The 20,399-nt window shown below is 37.5% G+C and overlaps 1 protein-coding gene across 2 annotated transcripts in view; it reads right to left on the bottom strand.

The window, feature by feature from the left end:
* Nucleotides 1-19,348, bottom strand: part of LOC131070757 (cation/calcium exchanger 5) — a 30,951-nt gene extending 11,603 nt beyond the window's left edge. For both annotated transcript variants that reach the window (XM_058006398.1, XM_058006399.2), the window contains exon 1: nt 18,145-19,348. In XM_058006398.1, coding sequence (XP_057862381.1) covers nt 18,145-19,089 — 945 coding nt within the window. In that variant the 5' untranslated portion in view covers nt 19,090-19,348. The remainder of the gene's footprint in view (nt 1-18,144) is intronic.
* Between the last annotated feature and the right edge of the window lie 1,051 nt (nt 19,349-20,399).

Here is a 20,399-nt window from a genome sequence, read left to right on the forward strand (position 1 = left end):
TTGCATATTGAACCTTTTGATTTCCATTTAGATATAAATAACTTGGTTAAAGCTAGGGCTTTGTTGTGGGATCTCAAGGCAACGTAGAACCATAACTGGAGATGCTTAAAAGTGGAGGGTGACAACAAGATCATAACTGACTTTATGTGAATGGGTAACTACAACTCCTAGATGCTAGGCACCATTCTCTCAAAGGTTAAAGAGATGGCAAGTAAGTTTGAAAGCGTCACTTTCAACTATATTTAAAGAAAAGGAAATGTAGTGGCAAATTCGGTTGCAATTCAAGGCGTTGATCCACTTGCCACTTTTGGGAAGAGTAAAAGACTATGTGAAATTGGTTTCCCAAAGGAAGTTTGAACTTTGATGATTAAGGATCTATAAATCAATTCAGTCTAATAAGAGGCATTGATTCAATAAAAGGACTACATAAGGGTTAATGATGGACAAATGTAAGGATAGCAAGTTTATGTAGATAATGTGCTTAAAGGCGAGATTTCATATGGATTACACATAGGAAAGTTAATCTTTAATAGTATTTGCTATAGCTCAAGCAGGGAAGGCGATAGCAATAATCAATTCGCACAAGTGAGTTTAATGGTGATGCAATTAGTAGATTTGGAATTAAAAAGGATTTTGCAAAAGAAAGTGGATGTTTACAACTAGATAAAGCTCTCACAAGGTGCTTTGCCTATAGTTAAATTTCTTGAACTAAATGGGGACCAACCCCAACATTAGGAAAGGAAAAGGAAGATGTCAAGAGGAGAAAAGGGAAGCCAAGAGTAGGAGCGAAGGCAAAAAGAGTAACTTGGGGGAAAAAATATGATTGAAAACTTCATTATATAGTTCAAGAAAGAAATTTTGAACCCTAACCTACAATTTTCGATTCTTTATATTTGGGAATTAGCCAATAATATGGATGAAACACCATGTTTGGGTATAAGGGAGGCAATGACAAAGCTTCTACTAGTCCCCAGCCAATCGATTAGAAGGAGAAATGGTTTTTAACACTGTGTAATCTTCGATTTGTGCCTCAATGTTGACCATGGCAACAAGAACTTGCATGCTAGATGATGACACTGAGGGGTTGGAGACTTGAGGAGAAGCTTTCTATTATTGTCCCTTGGAGCATTTCCATGAGGTGAAAGAAGACAATTGTAGGCTACACCACATGGTGGAGGACATAGCCAAGTGTCTTCAAGTAAAACCGAGGCCTAAGGCGAGATTCAATGTTTCTCATTGTTGTTGTGATGAGGATACTAAGAATGAATTAGGGGAAATTGTCCCTACTACGTAGGGGTAAATGTGTAAAAAATGCAAAGGTGATTAGGGTTTGGAGGGCCTGTGTCATTTGCCTATCCAAGTTGTTCTCTATTTTTACAACACTACAGTGACCCTCGGCGAGTCCTGGGTGGCTCAGACCCGGACTCGGCGAGTCATGGCGAGTTTTGGCGAGTCATGGCGAGTCATGTCGAGTTTTGGCCGAGTCATGGCGAGTCATGGATTAGACGCCTTTGTAGGAAGGACCTAGGCTCCTCTGAGCCATAGACTTGTAGTTGTTTTACTTTTGATATATGTGTGGAACTGGAACATTTGAATTTTGATGTCATGGATTTCATATTCCATGAGTTTTATAATATTTTTACATTTGACACTATTTATATATCTATGGTTATTGGTTGCTATTTCCTTCAGCTACAATTTGCGTTTATACTAATGTGATCGATGTATACTTGTGTATGTGATCAAATTAACTTCTATTTGATGATGTTATTGTGTATTTAAGGTTTGTTTAATAAAGGGTGCATGAAACAAGTTTTAAATCCTTAAAAATCGCTAAATTTCTTGGGTTTTTCACTTTGCCGAGTCCTGGCTGATCCGAGTCCCAAGTCGAGTCACCCTTGCCGAGTCTGCGCTGAGTCCAAATCCCGTTTCTATGGTATCAATGAAGAATAAAATATTATGAAAAGATAAGAAATAGCATGTAATTCCTGTGATTCAAAAATTAAATCTGAATTAAGTCATTAATTTATTAAGGCAGTTAAAATATGACCTCATTTAGGAGCAGCTGATACAAGACAATGAAGGGTTACTTTTTTATAAACTGCCACTAAATTCAGTAGTTGCCAAAGGAATTAGAGATGCTGAATGAGACAAGCCACATCAGCACTAAAAGACAAAAAAGATGCCAAATAAAAGAAATTGTAGAAAGTAAAAAGACAGCACTTGGACTAATTTATGAAGCTATAATTAAAGTTTATTCTTCAAGGGGCATTGGAATAGTGGTGATTGTTGGAGCAAGATTGTACTTAAGAGAGTTAAGCAAGGTGAAGAAGGCTTTTGGTGACAACACATTTATTATCATTTTATTATTTCCCTTGTGGAATATGATCCAAGGATTAACCAACCTAAGGATGAAACCCCTCTAGGCCTGAAATTAAAGAATGAATACCCCTTAAACATATTTGTTATTATTTTATTATTTCCCTTGTGGAATATGAACCAAGGTTTAACCAACCTGAGGATGAAACCCCCTAGGCCTGAAATTAAAAAATATAAACCCCTTAATTTCTATAGCTGAGTTCTTAGTCACTACGTTCGCCGAATTTACGGCTTCAAGTTTGAAATTCGGCGAACTTTAAAAAAACGTAGTAAGTTCGCAATAATTCGTCTTAAATTCGTAATATGATGGGCAGAAGTTTTCTCCATCAGCGGATGACCAATTACCAGTTGCAGCCGAGAGGTTTGAGGGGCACTGATGGGCTGCAGACCAACATGATGCTTTGTCGCGGGTAGCTTTTGGAGGCGCGTCGGCAAAAGTTGCAGATTGAATATAAATGTTAATATTAAAAAGGCAATCACTTATATTAACGCTATCAACAAGGCCTTTTCATAAATTCATAATAATACTTTAATATTAACATTATTTAAAATTCAAGGTCGTGAATTTATATTAACATTATTATGATCACTATCGAAACTTATAAGTGATTGAGATTAAAAGTTGTTCAATTTAATATTTAATATATTAAAATTTAAAATTAACATTATTTAAAATTCAAGGTCATGAATTTATATTAACATTATTATGATCACTATCGAAACTTATAAGTGATTGAGATTAAAAGTTGTTCAATTTAATATTTAATATATTAAAATTTTAATATTTTAGAATATTAATTTTTATATATTTTAGAATATTAATTTTAATTATTAATATATAAAATTTGACAAATTTACATTAAAATATTTAAATTTAATTAAACAAATTTAATATTATTTATTTTCATATTTTTTAATATATTATTTATATTTTATAAAAAAGTCAAATTTATATAAAACGAATTTAATGACATTTTTTTTCGAATTTTTTTCTCATGTCAAATTTTATCCGAATTTTAATGTTGGCGAATTCGAACTCAAACACAGTGACTTGGGCTGAATTAGAGAACGAAAACCCATAACTTAAGAATACTTCAGAAATACTTCAAATGCATTTAAAAGAGAGAGATCACTGCAGGTTGGAGGAGAATTACAACAGAGATAAAAGGATAAGTTCTATGTTTTCCGAGATACATTACAAGCTTTAAATCTGAATTATATAATACCTTTTTTTGATCGGTGAAACATTGTTTATTTATACTAAGATATTGGAATTTAAACCTGGCCCAAACCAAGCAAGGCTACAACCGAGGAGCCACCTCCCTGAAAAAACAAAGCACCAAAGTGCGGAAACACATTAACAAGTCAACAAATTATTTCTTCATTTCAACTCCACCCCTATCATGTGAACGAAGAAGCATATTGAAAGTTCCTTCTTCCTTTACTCTCTTGTCCCTCTTCATCATCACCACTTTCCATCCTTCCTCCTGCCCTTCTACACTCTATGTCTCCTCCTTAGAGTCTCCCAAAAAGATCCCTCCCCCACAACTGTACTCTGTAAACAAACTTGTAAATCATCTTTCCTCGCTACAAACAGCATCCAACATTAACACTATCTTTAATAATATTCTCTACCCCTCCCAAGGCCTTTGTGTTTTCAAGATCCATACCCTGCTAATCCTCTTCTTCCTTTCCCTTTACTTCCTTTGGTGTTTCAACATCTTCTTTATCCACCAGATAAAGATGGGGGGAAACCTCCCTCCTCCAAGTAGCCTATTTGTGCAATTTCCTCTTGGTGCAATTTGCAGCCACATGCCCTATATGAAAACAACTTCTACATCTGATAGGAATATTTCATAATCCACATGTTGCAGCCAACTGCAATTTGTGAATTTCAGAGATAAATCTGTCGATGGAGCTTTTATCATGTCCATCTCAACCAAAATGCGAGCATACATAGTATGAAAAGAAAACTAAGGAACCCTCATCCACCCTCCAAAATTCTACCTAGAGTATTACTAACAACTTCAAAACACAATTCAAACCAATACTGCAATAGAAGATTTGGAAGTCTTACCCGTAATGGTATTTTGTCAAAGGGTTCGATGGCAGGGTTAAAAGTCAAGTACCAAGGTTTCAACAAGACAATGTGCTTATCCTCCCAACTCCATTGGTAATCACATAGGATTCTCTTCCAGTCTTTTATATTTTCAAAAATTGCTACATAGAACCCTCAGGCCTCGAGGTAAATCTTAAGATCCCCCTCCAAAATGGGGCTCCAAAACTCTGATATCCACTTATGCAGTTCACCGAGGCTTGGCCAAAAACCCTTAAATCTCCCTATCAAGCCCCTCTCAATAAAATACTTCTCATTTTCTATCACCTCTTTACCAATTTCCTCTTCCAAACATACCATTGGCCTTTCTACTGACGGCACAGCCCGTTTGTTACCCATTACACCGCCATTCATACACACCCTCCATTCATCCTCTACACACTACCCACACCCCCATTTCTCTCTTGCCTACTTCATTCGTGCAGCATACCGTTCCTTCCCACCCCTATCTAATTGGCTGCACCAATCTCTGCGAGCCTTTCTTCCCATTTAAAGCAGTCCTCTCCATTAATATATGGGTAAATTGGCGTCAAGCTTGCACCACAATACTATAAGAAATATGGATAGTGGTAGAAGCCAAACATTAACAAATTTACAAACAAAATAGTACTGCTTCTCTATTTCTATTTTGTTCAATACATTTGCATATATAGGATTTGCATACCCTATTTTGTAGGAGGGTTGCTTTATCTCCTCTAACCAACCCTCTATATTTGTGAGTTATTAAAACAACTCAATACTAGCAAATATTCGTACAACCTTTACATATTAAGCTACACATGATATTTCAAAAACTATAACAAACCTAATGAACCTAATGATGCAATATTTCTAACACCCCCTCATATTGCATCATTCTCCAAATGGGGATAAATAAACCAACAATACTTGATGACCATGTTTCATAGTTCATCATATGATATGAGTAGGGACATACACATCTACTCTTGACAAGCAAGAGTGGAACTATCTCTTGACAAGCAATAGTGATACTAGCCTCACTACACTTTTCATGCCTTCATCCAAGGATAGGGACAAACATATCTTACCCATGGAACCAAGGATAGGGACTAACACATCTATCCAAGATCTTAGAACGATTTTAGATAGGGACAAACGCATCTATCCAATGTCTAAGTAACGAACAAAGACACACACATCTGCTCACAACACTTATGATTGGGGACAAGCACATCCAATCATAATCACCAACAATTGTGACTAGAAACAAACACTTCCAATCACTTACATCATCCTCTGAATGTGGACAAACACATCCATCACAAACAACCAATAAATGTGATTGGGAACAAACACATCCAACCACAACATGAAACACTTGAGAACCAAGTCCTCGTTATCGCGTATGTAGCCACCATTATAGATCATTGCCACTTTGATCACAGATGATATGAGATAGTTGTCGCTGCCACCTGGAAACCGATCTTGGCTTTAGTCATTTTGGCACAAATAGTTATGTCACTAACGCAATTTCACGACCTTGTCGCTGGTGACTAATGAGAGGTCGTTGCACATCCTCCAACCTCTTATGCCTCCATCCTCCAATTAGTTTGCTACTTAGCAAATTTTTCTTTTGTTGCTATTTCATGAGTTGTAAGGAAAGAAAATATCCTCCCCCTCCCCCCTTCATGTGAACTTGCTCTAAGGAGTGTTAGATACTACCAATCATGCACTCCAATTACAATTGAAACAATTTTTTATTTTTTAGATTTCTTTTTATACTTGACAAACTTTAACTAAATACAATATTTTTATAAGATGTTTAGAATGTGACACAAATAATTACTTGTGAAAATATATTTTATTCTAGACAAAATTGTAACTTAACTTTAATCTTAGACTTTTCCTCTTGACATCAATTCCACCCAATCTTGAGTCCATACATTGATAAATGCTTTTAACTTTCCCCTACTTTTTCCAAAGCACAACATTGAAAACATGAAACCAAACTTGCACCAAAAAATCTCACCTCCTTTACATGAGTCACTTTACTCACAGACTAGAATGGAAACGCTAATTGGAAATGAATGGAAACGCTAATTGGAAATGACCATGTGTAGAGCATTGGCCAAACTTCCCTAGATATCAATGTCACTCATAATGCCCATAAGCACAAAACAATTTCAATAATCAAGCTCTTCATAATACCACTCAAAATTAATCACTTCTTACTTTCTCGCAGTTATCATAGAATTAAGCACAGTGCACCAATTTGAGAAACCACAAGATTCGATCTTGTGAGCTCTAAACAATTCGGCAATGCAAGGAAATATATCACAACTTTATCGATGCTCTTTGTGGCTTGGGTGATGCACTTACAATGATCCATATTTTTGTTGAGTAAGTCCACAGCTATTGAAGATCATTTCATTTAAAACAACCGATTGTTGAACTATGTCCATAAGGAGATCTGCAAGCCACCTGTCAATGGTAGCACATTTTCTCAAGCTAGACGAATCTGCCAAAATAAAGTGTGATGATGATGGCCCAAATGAAGAATGCATAGAATTAAAAACTTGTGCAGCTTAGCTTTCTATTTTCTCAACGTCTAGTGGACTTTCTCCTCCAATTTGAAAAGATCTCCCTCCAAGTCATCTCAAGAAAAACCTCAAGAAAGGAAACACAATAAAATAAATAAATAAGTTGCTCCCTGTTTAAAAACAAATCACCATTGTCAAACACCAAATTTGCAGGCATGCGCTTAGGAATAACAATTGTAGATGCAGCCTCCAAGCATAGAAGAAGCCACCAATACTCCAAAGGCGTGAATTCTTTGATTTTCCAATTCAATAGGAGATAACATAACATCTCGATGGGACCTCCAAAACCAATCTAGGTGATAATATTGACTCCTACCACAATCTTTTGCAGATTTTTTGCATGATGCGTAGGAATGCAACATGGGCGTTTCTACTCAATCTCATATGCATAACTTGCACCACAAGCACAGTAATGATCCATATGCTCTGATACCATATAAGAAATATGGATAGTGGTAGAAGCCAAACATTAACAAATTTACAAACAAAATAGTGCTGCTTATCTATTTCTATTTCGTTCAATACATTTGCATAAATAGGATTTGCATACCCTATTTTATAGGGGTGTTTCTTTATCTCCTCTAACTCTATATTTGTGAGTTATTAAACAACTCAATACTAACAAATATTCGTACATTTTACATATTAAGTTTCACATGATATTTAGAAAAATATAACAAACCTAATGATGCAATATTTCTAATAGATACCAAAACCCGCCACCCGTTGATGAACCATCACTATCTCTGGCCATTGCAAAAAAGCATGCAGTCCACCCATACCATCCAACCTTATTATTCATAGTCGACAAAGTTGAGGGGCACTGCCACTACTCATCACATCGCCTCTGTTGTGGAAACCCTAGCCCCAAGAGTAAAATGCAGCACCGACATCACATTCCCCCTATGATATGGTGAATCTAACAAATATTCGTACACTTTACATATTAAGTAACACATGATATTTAGAAAAATATAACAAACCTAATGATGCAACATTTCTAACAGATACCAAAACCCGCCACCCGTTGATGAACCATCACTATCTCTGGCCATTGCAAAAAAGCATGCAGTCCACCCATACCATCCAACCTTATTATTCATAGGAGTCGACAAAGCTGAGGGGCACTACCACTACTCATCACATCGCCTCTGATGTGGAAAAACCCTAGGCCCAAGAGTAAAACGCAGCACCGACATCACATTCCCCCTATAATATGGTGAATTTGAATTACATAATACTTGTTAAAAACACAAATTTTAAGTTAAATTTAAAATTATTATTAATTATGCAACTATTATTATGAGTTAGGGTTTATTATCCTTAAAGGAAACAAGGAAAATTTAGGAGACATTACATAGCATAGTTTATATAATGGTACAACATAGTTAATATAATGGTGTTCTCTGCTAGAACCGTTTTCTACACTGTAAAATTTTGAATTTTTTCAATCTATGGATTTTTCATCACAATCAAAAAGAATTTTTGTCAATGTTTGTGGTTTCAACTCCCAAAGAGAGAATATCGATGCCTTTCTTGCCAAGATTGTAAGTATTAAAATCAAGAGAATACTTTAATTTTTGTATGGGTTCTCATTAGAACCCATTGGTTACTGAAAACTAGGATTAAACACTCTTTTTTGTGGCTCCTAGGTGCCTAACCTAGGTATATTAGCAAAAACATATATATAGTACATTTATATAATGTATATGATATAAATCTACAATATTATATTCATCTTTATATAATAAAATATGTAATAAATAATCCACAGATAATATGAACTGTATTATTTTATATTTATAGAAAATTTGTTTGCCCCCATCGTGCAAATTCTGGGCTACGCACTCAACGCTTATGGGATGGTGAGACGCATGGTCAAGGACGAGAATGTCTCAGCGGTCATGACTGCTTTCGATCAGTTGGAGACGATGCCAAAGACACGGGTGATGATGGACTTCTTCGACTTGAACGCTCAAGGAAAGAAGACCAAAATGGTAAAGGAATGGAAGCTGTATAAGAAGGGCATTGGATAGTTGTATTCTCTAGACAAGTTTACAATCTTCATGGAGGAGAATAAAGACCTGCTCCCAGATGTTATTGTAGATAGGCTGAAAGTGATAAGGGATAGCATTGGTTATCTTTACCATTGATGTCCCTACTGGCTATGTAATCTTTTTTTGAGTTAATATAAATGAGAACTGCTCCCTTGTTGGCAGACTTATCTAAAAAAAAATCTATAAATAATACAATATAATTTAGTTTATATTTATAATATTAAATTATAAATAGAAAAGATATAAACCAAGGTCGTTGTAGCAACTTTGCTAGCTCTTTACCCAAGCAGTTCACAAAGCTACTCAACATCATCATCTTTGATAGACATTCACCATCATCACTCCAATATCCTTGACAATTCATCCTTCCTCCATATAACCGTTGATGTCAAACACCAGCAATATTTACAACCTCATAAGGGCACACCAAATCCTACAATATTTTAAGCAATAAATGTCAAGTGCCAATGCCAAGTTGTTCCAAGAAATCAGCACTTCGCAGCTTATCATGTGAGCAAGGCAAAATGTCCAAGAAAAAATTGACACCACTACCCACAACAGTTTTTGGTGACAAAATTGTTTATTCCATGCAGTTTGGACCCACAAGGGATCCATGATGCTTGGGCCAAACCCTAAACCCTAAACCAAAACCAAAACCATATTCCTACAATACACAAGGGTAAACAAAGAACCCAGTAACTTAGATAATTTTAGGTAGATGAAAAAAGGGAAACTAGCAAAGAAAGAGAAACTAAAGACCAACAAGCATGAGGAACAAAAATAATTCTTGCATTCCTCCAAGAACATGAAATTTTTGCATCTCAAAGCATGTCTTTCAAGATCATGAAGATCTCCAAGCATACTTCTTACTTGTTATAAGAAACTTATCCTAAAGCTGCTTTCCTTGTTTTGTCAGAAATTATCTACTTTCTTTCTTTCTATGAACTTCTAAGAAATCTACTCTTTCCATTTGCCACAAGCTCTCATTTGCAATTTACTTTCCTCTAAAAGACATTGTATAGAATTCAACCAATATTCTAAGACTGGACCATATAAATACAAGAAGACAAGGCTTTCATTCTGGGAACCTGCTGCACAAAAAGATTTCTGCATCCTCCAAGACCAAGAATTTTTTTGCATCTCAAAGCATGTCTTTCAAGATCACAAAGATCTCCAAGCATACTTCTTTCTTGTTGTCCTAAAGCGCTTTGCTTGTTTTAACAGAAATTATCTACTTTCTTTCTTTCTGAGTAATTTCTAAAAAATCTGCTCTCGTTTCCATATGCCACTAGTTCTCATTGACAATTTACTTTCCTCTCAATTCTCAAAGATGTATAAAACGCAACCAATATTCCAAGACTGGACCCTATAAATCCAAGAAGACAAGGCTTTCATTCTGGCAATCTACTATCAACAATCGCTTCATTTCATCTTCTATTCCACACTGTCACTTTTGTATTTTCTTTAAATGTGTTTTCTTTTCTTCTTTCCTATCAACGTGGTCACAAGCCCACAGGATGAGTTGGACATGAGATAACCTTGCCAGGGATTGGCCAGGAATCAGCTGTTAGACTTGACCAAACTGGGGCAGTGTACAACTAGGCCCTCAATTTGATTGGAAATTATAACATTTTTGCAATATCCTTTTTGCCAATTTTTCGTAAAATTTTAAGAAATATTGTTAGGATAGATATAGATTTAAGTGTGACTTTCCATGGAGTTGAAATGGATTAAACTCAATTCAATCCTCTCATAACAAAAATCAAAGGTATGTGAGGAAGATTCAGCCTAACAAAGAGGAAAGAATATCATATCTATAAATTTTTAACCCCACATGAGACACAAAGCACACACATAGGAGCAGAAATGAAGTGGAAAGCAAAAAATGTTGAAAACTCAGTTAAGAACTAGCTCAAATATGTGAGATCGGGACTGGTGAGCAGCAATCTCAAAAGTTCCTTTTTTGAGAAAGAGATGTTCAACTGTAAAACTGCACTGTTTCCGTAGATATATCTCTGCACCAAACATGCTGACAACATGCTGGCAGACCTCTTTACAGCCCTCTTTGAAGAGAGGAGGAAGAGGAATTTCTTGTGAAGATTAAATATTTGATGGCCTTCCTTCGATGAAGCCAAATTGGCAGAAAGGTGTGAATTTCTTGCCAGGACTAATAGAGGGAAAATCCAAATACGATTAGGCTGGTGGTCCTACATATTTTCATTAAGGGGCATCATACAGGGTGATTGCAATGTTTCATTCCCTGTTTTGCTGCGTGGCTGCAATGGGAACAAATCTGTTTTGTCAGAGCCACTTCGGAATCAAATCCAAACGTAATTATACGCAGCACATATTGAACCATGGTGGGCTCTCTGAGAATGCAGCTTTCTTACCAACTGATTTGAACCCTGTGATCGGAAGAAAATTTGAAATATTTTTATATATTTTTTTTAGTTTTTCTATATGTTAGTAATTGTCATTTTTGAAGGCCTTCAGGGCATTTTTAGCCCTTGAAAGTTTGGCCTGTCCTTTAGAACGTTGTCGTAGAGCAGGTTCTTTCAGGACTTCGCTTCTAACTCTTGGAGACCTTTCCAACAAGTTAAACGGCTCATAATTTCGAGTCCTGAGCAGAAAGTTATGCCTAGTTAAAGTTAGGACAAAATTCCATATAGTTTTTTTGAAATTTTCGTAGTTTCAGATTTTATTGTGTAATAAACAAATGTGACTGTTGAGTTTCAATTCTCAAGGGGTTTTTGTGACCCTTGGAATCTCATGAAATACTATATGTTGGATTTTCGAATAGAATAGATCACTTTTTGGCTTGCTTCAATTCTGTGCTATCTTGTTCATCCACAATACCACAGGTTCTCACTTAGGTGTTGTCGTCTGAATCCATAATTCAGATCAGTGGTATCAGAGCAAGTTCGCTCTTGTATGTCATATCACACGCAATCAACATATCAAAGATTGGGGTTGGAAACAAGGAATCCTTCATACTACCTTCCTTTGAGACGCACAAGATCGCAGGTGGCTAAGTTGCAGACCGACAATGACATTAAAGTGTTGGTTGTAGATGCATTAACAAAACAACGAGAAGAAATGATGGAGCAGTTCAAGCAAATGTTGGAAAGTTGTGGGTCACTTGCAAACCCACCATTCACAGGGTATACACCATTCAAGGTGCAAGTGAATTTCGATATACCCACATTTCAAGGAAAGATTGATGCAGATGCCGTTGATGATTGGGTTTCAAAACTGGAAAGGTATTTCTTTGTCAACCAGTTCTCAGATGAAGAGAAAATAACTTTCGCTCTTCTCAAAGCTGAAAATCATGTGAAAGATTCTTGGGAAGTGAAGTTAGCAACCAAGGCAGCAGAAACTGGCACTACGTTCATCTTTGATCAAAAACCCACATGGGGAGAATTCATGGAGCACATAAAGGAAGAATATTTTCCTGTAGATACATATGAACAGAAATATATGCAATGGCAATTGCTTCGACAGAAAAAAGACCAAACTGTTCAAGAATTTACTAATCTGTTTCATGCTTTAACAGCAAAACTTGGCATCAAAGATTGTGAGAAGCACCGAGTTTTAAAATATCAGAGTGGACTCCATAGGTATATTCAAACTGAAATGGAATTCCTGAATATAGAGACTTTACCTAGTGCATATAAATTTGCTACCAAAATTGAGGAGAAATTCAAACAAAAAGGAAGGAGGGATAACTTCGCAAATAACAGATGGAAGAGTGAAGGTAGCAAAACTACGTGGAAACAAACCTCCAAGGAATCTTCTCCCAATTCACCAACGAAAAAGGCATGGGGTATGAAGAAGACACAAGAGAACAATATGTGGTGTGAATTCCATAAGACTCCCTCTCACAACACAAAAGATTGCAGAACTATAAAAAGTTTAATGATGGAGAACCATAAAAAGAACCTCAAGTGGCAGAATCTTGCCCAAAAGAAAGTCATGAACAAGTTATTGAGGCCGATCCATATGCAACGGTAGCTACTACAAAGATATTGCCTCGGAAGGATGAGGAGAGATTGTTTCACTCACAGATGTGGGTCAGCGGAAAAGCCCTGCACTTTATTGTTGATAGTGGAAATCAAAAGAACCTAATATCAGCAGAGACTGTGAAAAGATTGAATCTGAAAACAACAGCACATCTGCAACCCTATTCTATGGGATGGGTAAGTCAAGGGAGAGATATCCAAGTGCACCAGCAGTGTCACATTTCCTACTCTATAAAGTCTTTCAAATATGAAGTAACCTGTGATGTGGCTCCTTTAGATGTTTGTGATGTTTTGTTGGGACAACCATATATGTACCAGTGCCATGGTGTCTATGAGTCCAGACCTTGCAGCGTGACAATCAAATTAGGTGAGCAGAAATACCGAATACCAGAGGTAAGCCATGCATACACTACCTCTTTGATTAGTGCTAAACAATGTAGGAGGTTGGTTGCCAAAACAGGAATATTCATATTATTAATGATTCGTTCTAAAGAAGAAAGGAAGTCTATATATAATTCCAATGCCATCACAAACACCACAACACAGCAGAAAAGATCAATGGGCCAAATTTTGATAAAATATGAGAATTTGTTTAAGTTGCCAACTGGGGTACCTACACACTGTCGAGTAAGACACACTATTGATTTGATACCAGGAACTCCATTGCCTAATGAACCAATCTATCGTAGATCAGTATTAGAAAATGATGAAATTAAGAAGCAAATACAAGAATTGATTGAGAAAGGACATATTCGTCCAAGTGCATCACCTCGTGGCAAATGATGAAATTAAGAAGCAAATACAAGAATTGATTTAGAAAGGACATATTCGTCCAAGTGCATCACCTCGTAGCAGTCCCATTGTTCTGGCAAAGAAAAAGGATGGAACTTGGAGACTTTGTATTGACTATAGGGCCTTGAACAAAATTTCAGTCAAAAATAGGTATCCACTTCCCCGAATAGATGACCTCTTGGACCAGCTCAGAGGGGCCCGATTCTTCACAAAAATTGATTTGAAATCGGGATACCATCAAGTACCAATTGACTCAATTGATGTGTGGAAGACAGCTTTCAAATCTAAAGAGGGATTGTTTGAGTGGCTAGTGATGCCTTTCGGTCTAACAAACGCCCCAGCGACATTCATGAGAATGATGAATGATGTACTCAAGCCATTCACTGATTCTTTCGTGGTGGTATCTCTGGATGACATACTCATCTTCAGCAAAACTTGGGATGAACATTTGCAACATGTGGAAAAAATTCTCTCAACTTTACAAGATCATGGGCTTTATGCAAACAAAGAAAGTGCTCCTTTGGTATGCAGAGTATCAGATATTTAGGATATGTTATTGACAGTGAGGGTGTCCATGTTGACCCGGAGAAGATACAAGTAATTAAGGATTAGCCATCTCCTAGAAATCTCACAGAGTTACGAAGTTTCCTTGGATTGGCAAACTTTTATCGCAGATTTGTGTTGGGATTTTCCCATTGGTCTTGGCCTCTAAATTAGTCATTGCGGGGAGGAACACAGGCAAAGTTTAAATGGATAGGTGCTCAACAGGAAGCATTCGAGGAGTTAAAACGAAGATTATGTTCTGCACCAGTTTTATCTCTTCCTGACCTGCAACAGTCATTTGAAATACAAACTGATGCATCAGAATATGCCTTGTTGTCCTTATGCAACATGGTCACCCAGTTGCATATCATAGTCAAACTTTTTCTGATACAATGCGTCGGTATGCCACTTACGACAAGGAACTGTATGCTATTGTTGAAGCCTGTAAGCAGTGGAAACATTATATTTTGGGTAAGGAAACTGTCATCCACACATATCACAAACCTCTTCAATTCTTGCAAACACAAGGGAAGTTGCAGAATGATCGACATCAACGATGGTCAACCTATCTTCAACAATTTCATCTCAATATTCGCCAGGGAAGCACTAACAAAGTAGCAGACTATTTGAGCAAGCCTCTGATTGCAGTTATCAGTATGGTATTGGACTCATGTGGTCATCAAACTGAAGCCCGGGCTTGCTTGTATGAGAATGATGTTGAATTTGTAGATGTTTATAATCAATTGGTGAAGGGACATCAAGTGAATGATTTCTATTTGCAGGATGGAATGCTTTGTCACCTTGGCCAAATCTGTGTGCCCAATGCAGAACGCAAAAAGTTGATATGGGAAGCTCACTATAGTAAGGTTGCTGGTCACTTTGGCATAGGTAAGAACACTGCTATACTTCAGAGGTATTTTTATTGGCCAAAGTTGAGAAATGATGTCATTTCATATATTCGAGCTTGTACCGCATGTGCTATTGCTAAGCTTGCCAATCGTAAACTTGGATTGTATTCACCACTTCCTGTTCCTGAAAAACCTTGGCATTCAGTTTCTATGGACTTCATGTCTGGTCTTCCTACCACCAAAAGAGGCCACGATTGTGTGCATGTTGTGGTAGATAGGTTCTCAAAAATGGCAGTAATAGTGGCTTGTACAAAAACAATTTCTGCAGAGGACACTGCAAAGCTTTTCTTTGAACACATTTGGGTTCATTTTGGTTTGTCGAATACCATCATTTCAGATAGGGACAACAGGTTTCTTAGTAAGTTCTGGTCCACATTATGAGAAAAGATGGACACAAAATTAACAAAGTCTACTGCTTTCCATCCTCAAACAAATGGCCAGACAGAGGTAGTGAACCGGATGATCATTCACATCCTATGCATGTATCACTCAAAACATCCCCGCACATGGGATGAAAGTCTTCCATACGTTCAACATAGCTACAACAAGGCAATTCACAGTTCCACTGGTCATAGTCCATTTGAGGTTTGTCTTGGTTATCAGCCACTTGCACCCATGGATGTTGCCATACCACTTATTCAACCCGATCTGGTTCCACGTGTTGGTAAGGAGGAAGATAAGGCAGCCCAGTTCATTGATAGAATTCATCATCTGCAACAACAAGTCCATGAAATCTTGGAGCATACCAATAAGAAATATAAGGAGAGACATGATGAGCATCGTACTCCTCATAATTTTCAAGTTGGGGACAAGGTGTGGCTGCATATTCAGAAGGAACGATTGCAGGGTGCCAATAGGAAGCTTCGCCCTCTGCGTTATGGGCCATACACAATCATCAAGCAAGTTGGTGATAATGCTTTTGAGCTTAATTTACCCCCATTTCTGGGTCTTCAACCAGTCTTCGATGTGGAACTCTTGAAGCCATATTTTCCTCCACTATTAGATGTTGCAAATGTAGCAGAAACAATTTCCACTACAGAATTGAATCCAGGTGCAGCTTCTCCATTCCAATGTGATCAGATTGTGGACACCATGGTGAAAACACTCAAACAACAACAGATCTATCTATACAAAGTGGTTCGAGCAAGGCAGATCGCTCAACAAGGAAAGTGGTTTACCAAGGAGCAGCTTCAGCTCCGTTTCCCTCATCTTATTCAGAGTGTTGATGCAATGGAGCCCATTGCTCTTCAAGGGGGGAGTAATGATCAGAAGAAAATTTGAAATATTTTTATATATTTTTTTTAGTTTTTCTATATGTTAGTAATTGTCATTTTTGAAAGTCTTCGAGGCATTTTCAGCCCTTGAAAGTTTGACCTGTCCTTTATGTTGTTTGTAACTAGGTAAAGATGGGTTCGGATTGCCTTAAGGCAACATCCAAACTCATATAGGATTGGGTCCTATCCTAAAAGGGTAACATACCCCCAAATTGAGCCCAGCCCTATACCTCCACGCCACAATAAATAAATTGGCGCCAAAAGAGGGAGGCCGACTTGGATTTAATAATGGCTAAGGACTCATATAAATAAAGTCATCTTGCAAATACAATTTAGTCATCCATGAAATCAGCGAATTAGCTCTGCAAACAAGAGGTGCGAAATCACTAAAGAAGGTTGTGTGAATTTATCCAAGGATTGTGCGAACTTGTCCAAGGATTGGGCGAACTTATTCAAGAGGATATAGGGCATTTTGGTGCAGTCTTGAAGCATGCAAAAGGGGCAGATCTGATGTATAAAGATCAGATTCAAAAAAGCAAGCTAAGTATTGTATTTGTGCAAAAGAGTGAATACATAATCTGAAGTGAATACATAATCTGACCTGTGGGTCTTTAATGCTCGATTTTTCCTCCTTGGAGGTTTTCCCAGGGTATTTGTGTTTGTCTCTTGGTTCCTTGTTTCATTCTTGAATTTACTTGATTATAGTTTACTAAATTACAAATCTGATTAATAAACTAGGGCATAATCAAATGTTACAAATCTGATTAATAAACTAGGGCATGATTAAATGTTACAAATCTGATTATTGATCTAAGGCATGAATTTAACACTTTATAACATTGCCATAGGCATGTTCTTTCATGACTTCGCTTCTAACTCTTGGAGACCTTTCCAACGAGTTAAACGACTCATAATTTCGAGTCCCGAGCGGAAAGTTATGCCTAGTTAAAGTTAGAACAAAATTTCATATACTTTTTTGAAATTTTCGTAGTTCTAGATTTTATTATGTAATAAACAAATGTGGCTGTTGGGTTTCAATTCTCAAGGGGTTTTTGTGACCCTTGGAATCTCATGAACTACTATGTGTTGGATTTTCGAATGGAATAGATCACTTTTTGGCTTGCTTCAATATTGTGCTATCTTGTTCATCCACAATACCGCAGGTTCTCACTTGAGTGTTGTCGTCCGAATCCATAATTCGGATCACCTTGTGAAAGTCAATCCGTAAAATTCCATTTGGTCGGTTTATTTTAATTTATAGTTAAGGACTTTTGGTTACATTTCGTCAGTTTCTTCAAAGCTGAAAGAAAATTGCTTGACAATATCAACACTCAAAATTATAAATTACTATAATTGAGTCAAGCACGTAGGACTTGTTTGAGATGACTAAATCAGAAAGAAAATTGCTTTAAAAATGCAGACCAAAACAAACTTGACTACTTAAATCTAGAAAAATCAGTGCTGATATTTTAATTCCTTTTCCACAAAACCATACCTTTGCCACGTTGCCGCAAATCCAACAAGAGCTGTGAGTTCCGGCCTTCGTCTCTTCTGCCGAATCCACCTGAAACGAAATCGCATTTGCCATCGCCTTCTTCCAATTCGGTGGCTTGTCTAAACCCTCATTAACCCTAGTTGCACAGTCAAACCCTCCGCCACTAATATACGCCACAGAATCGCCGACACCCCCGATTTCCTCCACGCGATCCGTCCAGAAAACCACGGCAACAAAGAAGAAATAGAAGAGAACTAGCCCGACGGCCTGCCAGAGGAAAATGACACCAGTGAGGTAGACATAAAACAGCGTAGTGGCGGCCGTCAAGTAGAAGAACACATCTCTGACAAATGGGAAGGGCTTGACGGAGAACGGCGCGGCGGTTAGCGCAACATTGCCAACGACGAAGGCGGAGACAAAGGCACCAGCACTAAGAATGGCCCCCAGCCCGATGCGTGCATTGTCGGAGCGCAGCGCCGCCATGGAAGCAAAAAGATCCGGAGCGCCGTTGCCCAGGGCCAGCACCGTCACGCCGCCCATGCTCGGCGACAGCCGCAACAGCGCGGCCAAGCGCGACACCACGCGCGAGAAATGGAGCTCCGCGGCCGCAGCCAAAACATAGAACTGCAGAACCACGATACCTACCAGGATCGTCACTGACAATGACGTAAAGTCCTTGAGGTAGCAGTAGTGCAGCGCAGCGTAATTGAAGAGCGGCCCCCGGGTACCGTTGCCGCCGCATTGTGAGGAATTGGCACCGGAGCTTGTTGCGGCGGCGGCATTTGTCTGGTGCTCTTCTACCAGTGCCCTTCGACTGTAGATTGAGTTATAGGGTTTTCTTTCAGCATAAAGTGGTGGAGAGACTATGAAAAAAAGTAGGATTACTGAGAATTTTACAAAGGATCTGTGTGCATGGAGTAAATGCAGAATGGCGGAGGATGCCATTCCATGTATTATGAATGGAACTTGGCAGAGCTGCTTTCATTTTCTCTGGTTTCAAGTTATATATAAGTTTCGTCTCGTATCGGGATTCGAACGTACGCCCTTGGACTAACTTCTCTACTGTTTCCAGCTTAATTGTCGACCATACTTTAGTGCAGACAGTTGCTTCATGTCACGGTTTAAAATTAACGTCTATGTAAACGTTTTATGTTTGCTCTCACGTACCTTTACAAATTTTAACGGGCCTCCAAATAAACAAATGCTACTGTTAATCTCGCTTTTAGAATTTTGAATACTATAAGTCTCATGAATATTATAAGTCTCTGTCTCGTTTACTTGGGACTTTTTCACTTTATTCCATTCCACATTGCTAGTGTTTTAAGTCTTTTGGTGGTAAGTCTTATATATAATCACCTATTGCTCTCATATGGGTATTCTCATTTATTATATGCTTTGCATTATCTTAAGTTGAATATACTTTATTTAGCTCATATTTGATTTTTGTTTTTGCTTTCCTTTATTTATTTGCGTTCTCGGGTGACTTTTCAACTAAATCTTATAGTGACCAATTCCAAATGGATTGGATCTTCTGTTGGTTCGCTTGGATTCCTTGTTCATTGATGACATGTTCCAAATACTCTCTAAGTTGAAACTCACGCTTAAACTATTTGGAAAAGAACGAGTGTTGCTCCAATATGCTCAAGACTTCATTCAAATGCTTCAAGAGCTCCTCCCAAGTTTTATTATGTATCAAAATGTCATCCAAGAAAACTAGGGCAAAATTTCTTAATTGCTTATTGAATATCTTGTTCATGTTGTTGGAGCATTAATCAAGCCAAAGGATATGACTAGAAATCGAAGTGTGTATAATGACACTTCAAAGAAATCTTTTGAACATCATCCCTAATTTTGATTTGATGGTATCCAAAGCAGAAATCAATCTTTGAGAAGTATACAACTCATTTATTAGTTCATCAATCCTCGGTATAAGATATCTATTATTGATTGTTTTTTTATTTAATGCTTGTTAGTCAATACAAATCCTCATGGTACTATCCCTTTTCTTCACTAGTACTACTACAAAGGCAAATGAACTAAAACTTGACCTAATGTGACACATATCCAACATTGTCATGTCTCTGACTCATATTGCAACCTCTATAAATAATGATGGTGGTGTACAAGGTAAGGGCAGACCTGGTAAAGTTTTATGGAAATTACATTCAAATCATATTTGGACTGACCCCAGTCTTTGGTGTTCAAGACAAAGTTTATGCCTAATGCCGATTGACTTCCTTTGAAGACCTTTTGCA

Source organism: Cryptomeria japonica, chromosome 2 (assembly GCF_030272615.1).
Source record: "Cryptomeria japonica chromosome 2, Sugi_1.0, whole genome shotgun sequence".
Taxonomy (NCBI): Eukaryota; Viridiplantae; Streptophyta; class Pinopsida; order Cupressales; family Cupressaceae; genus Cryptomeria; species Cryptomeria japonica.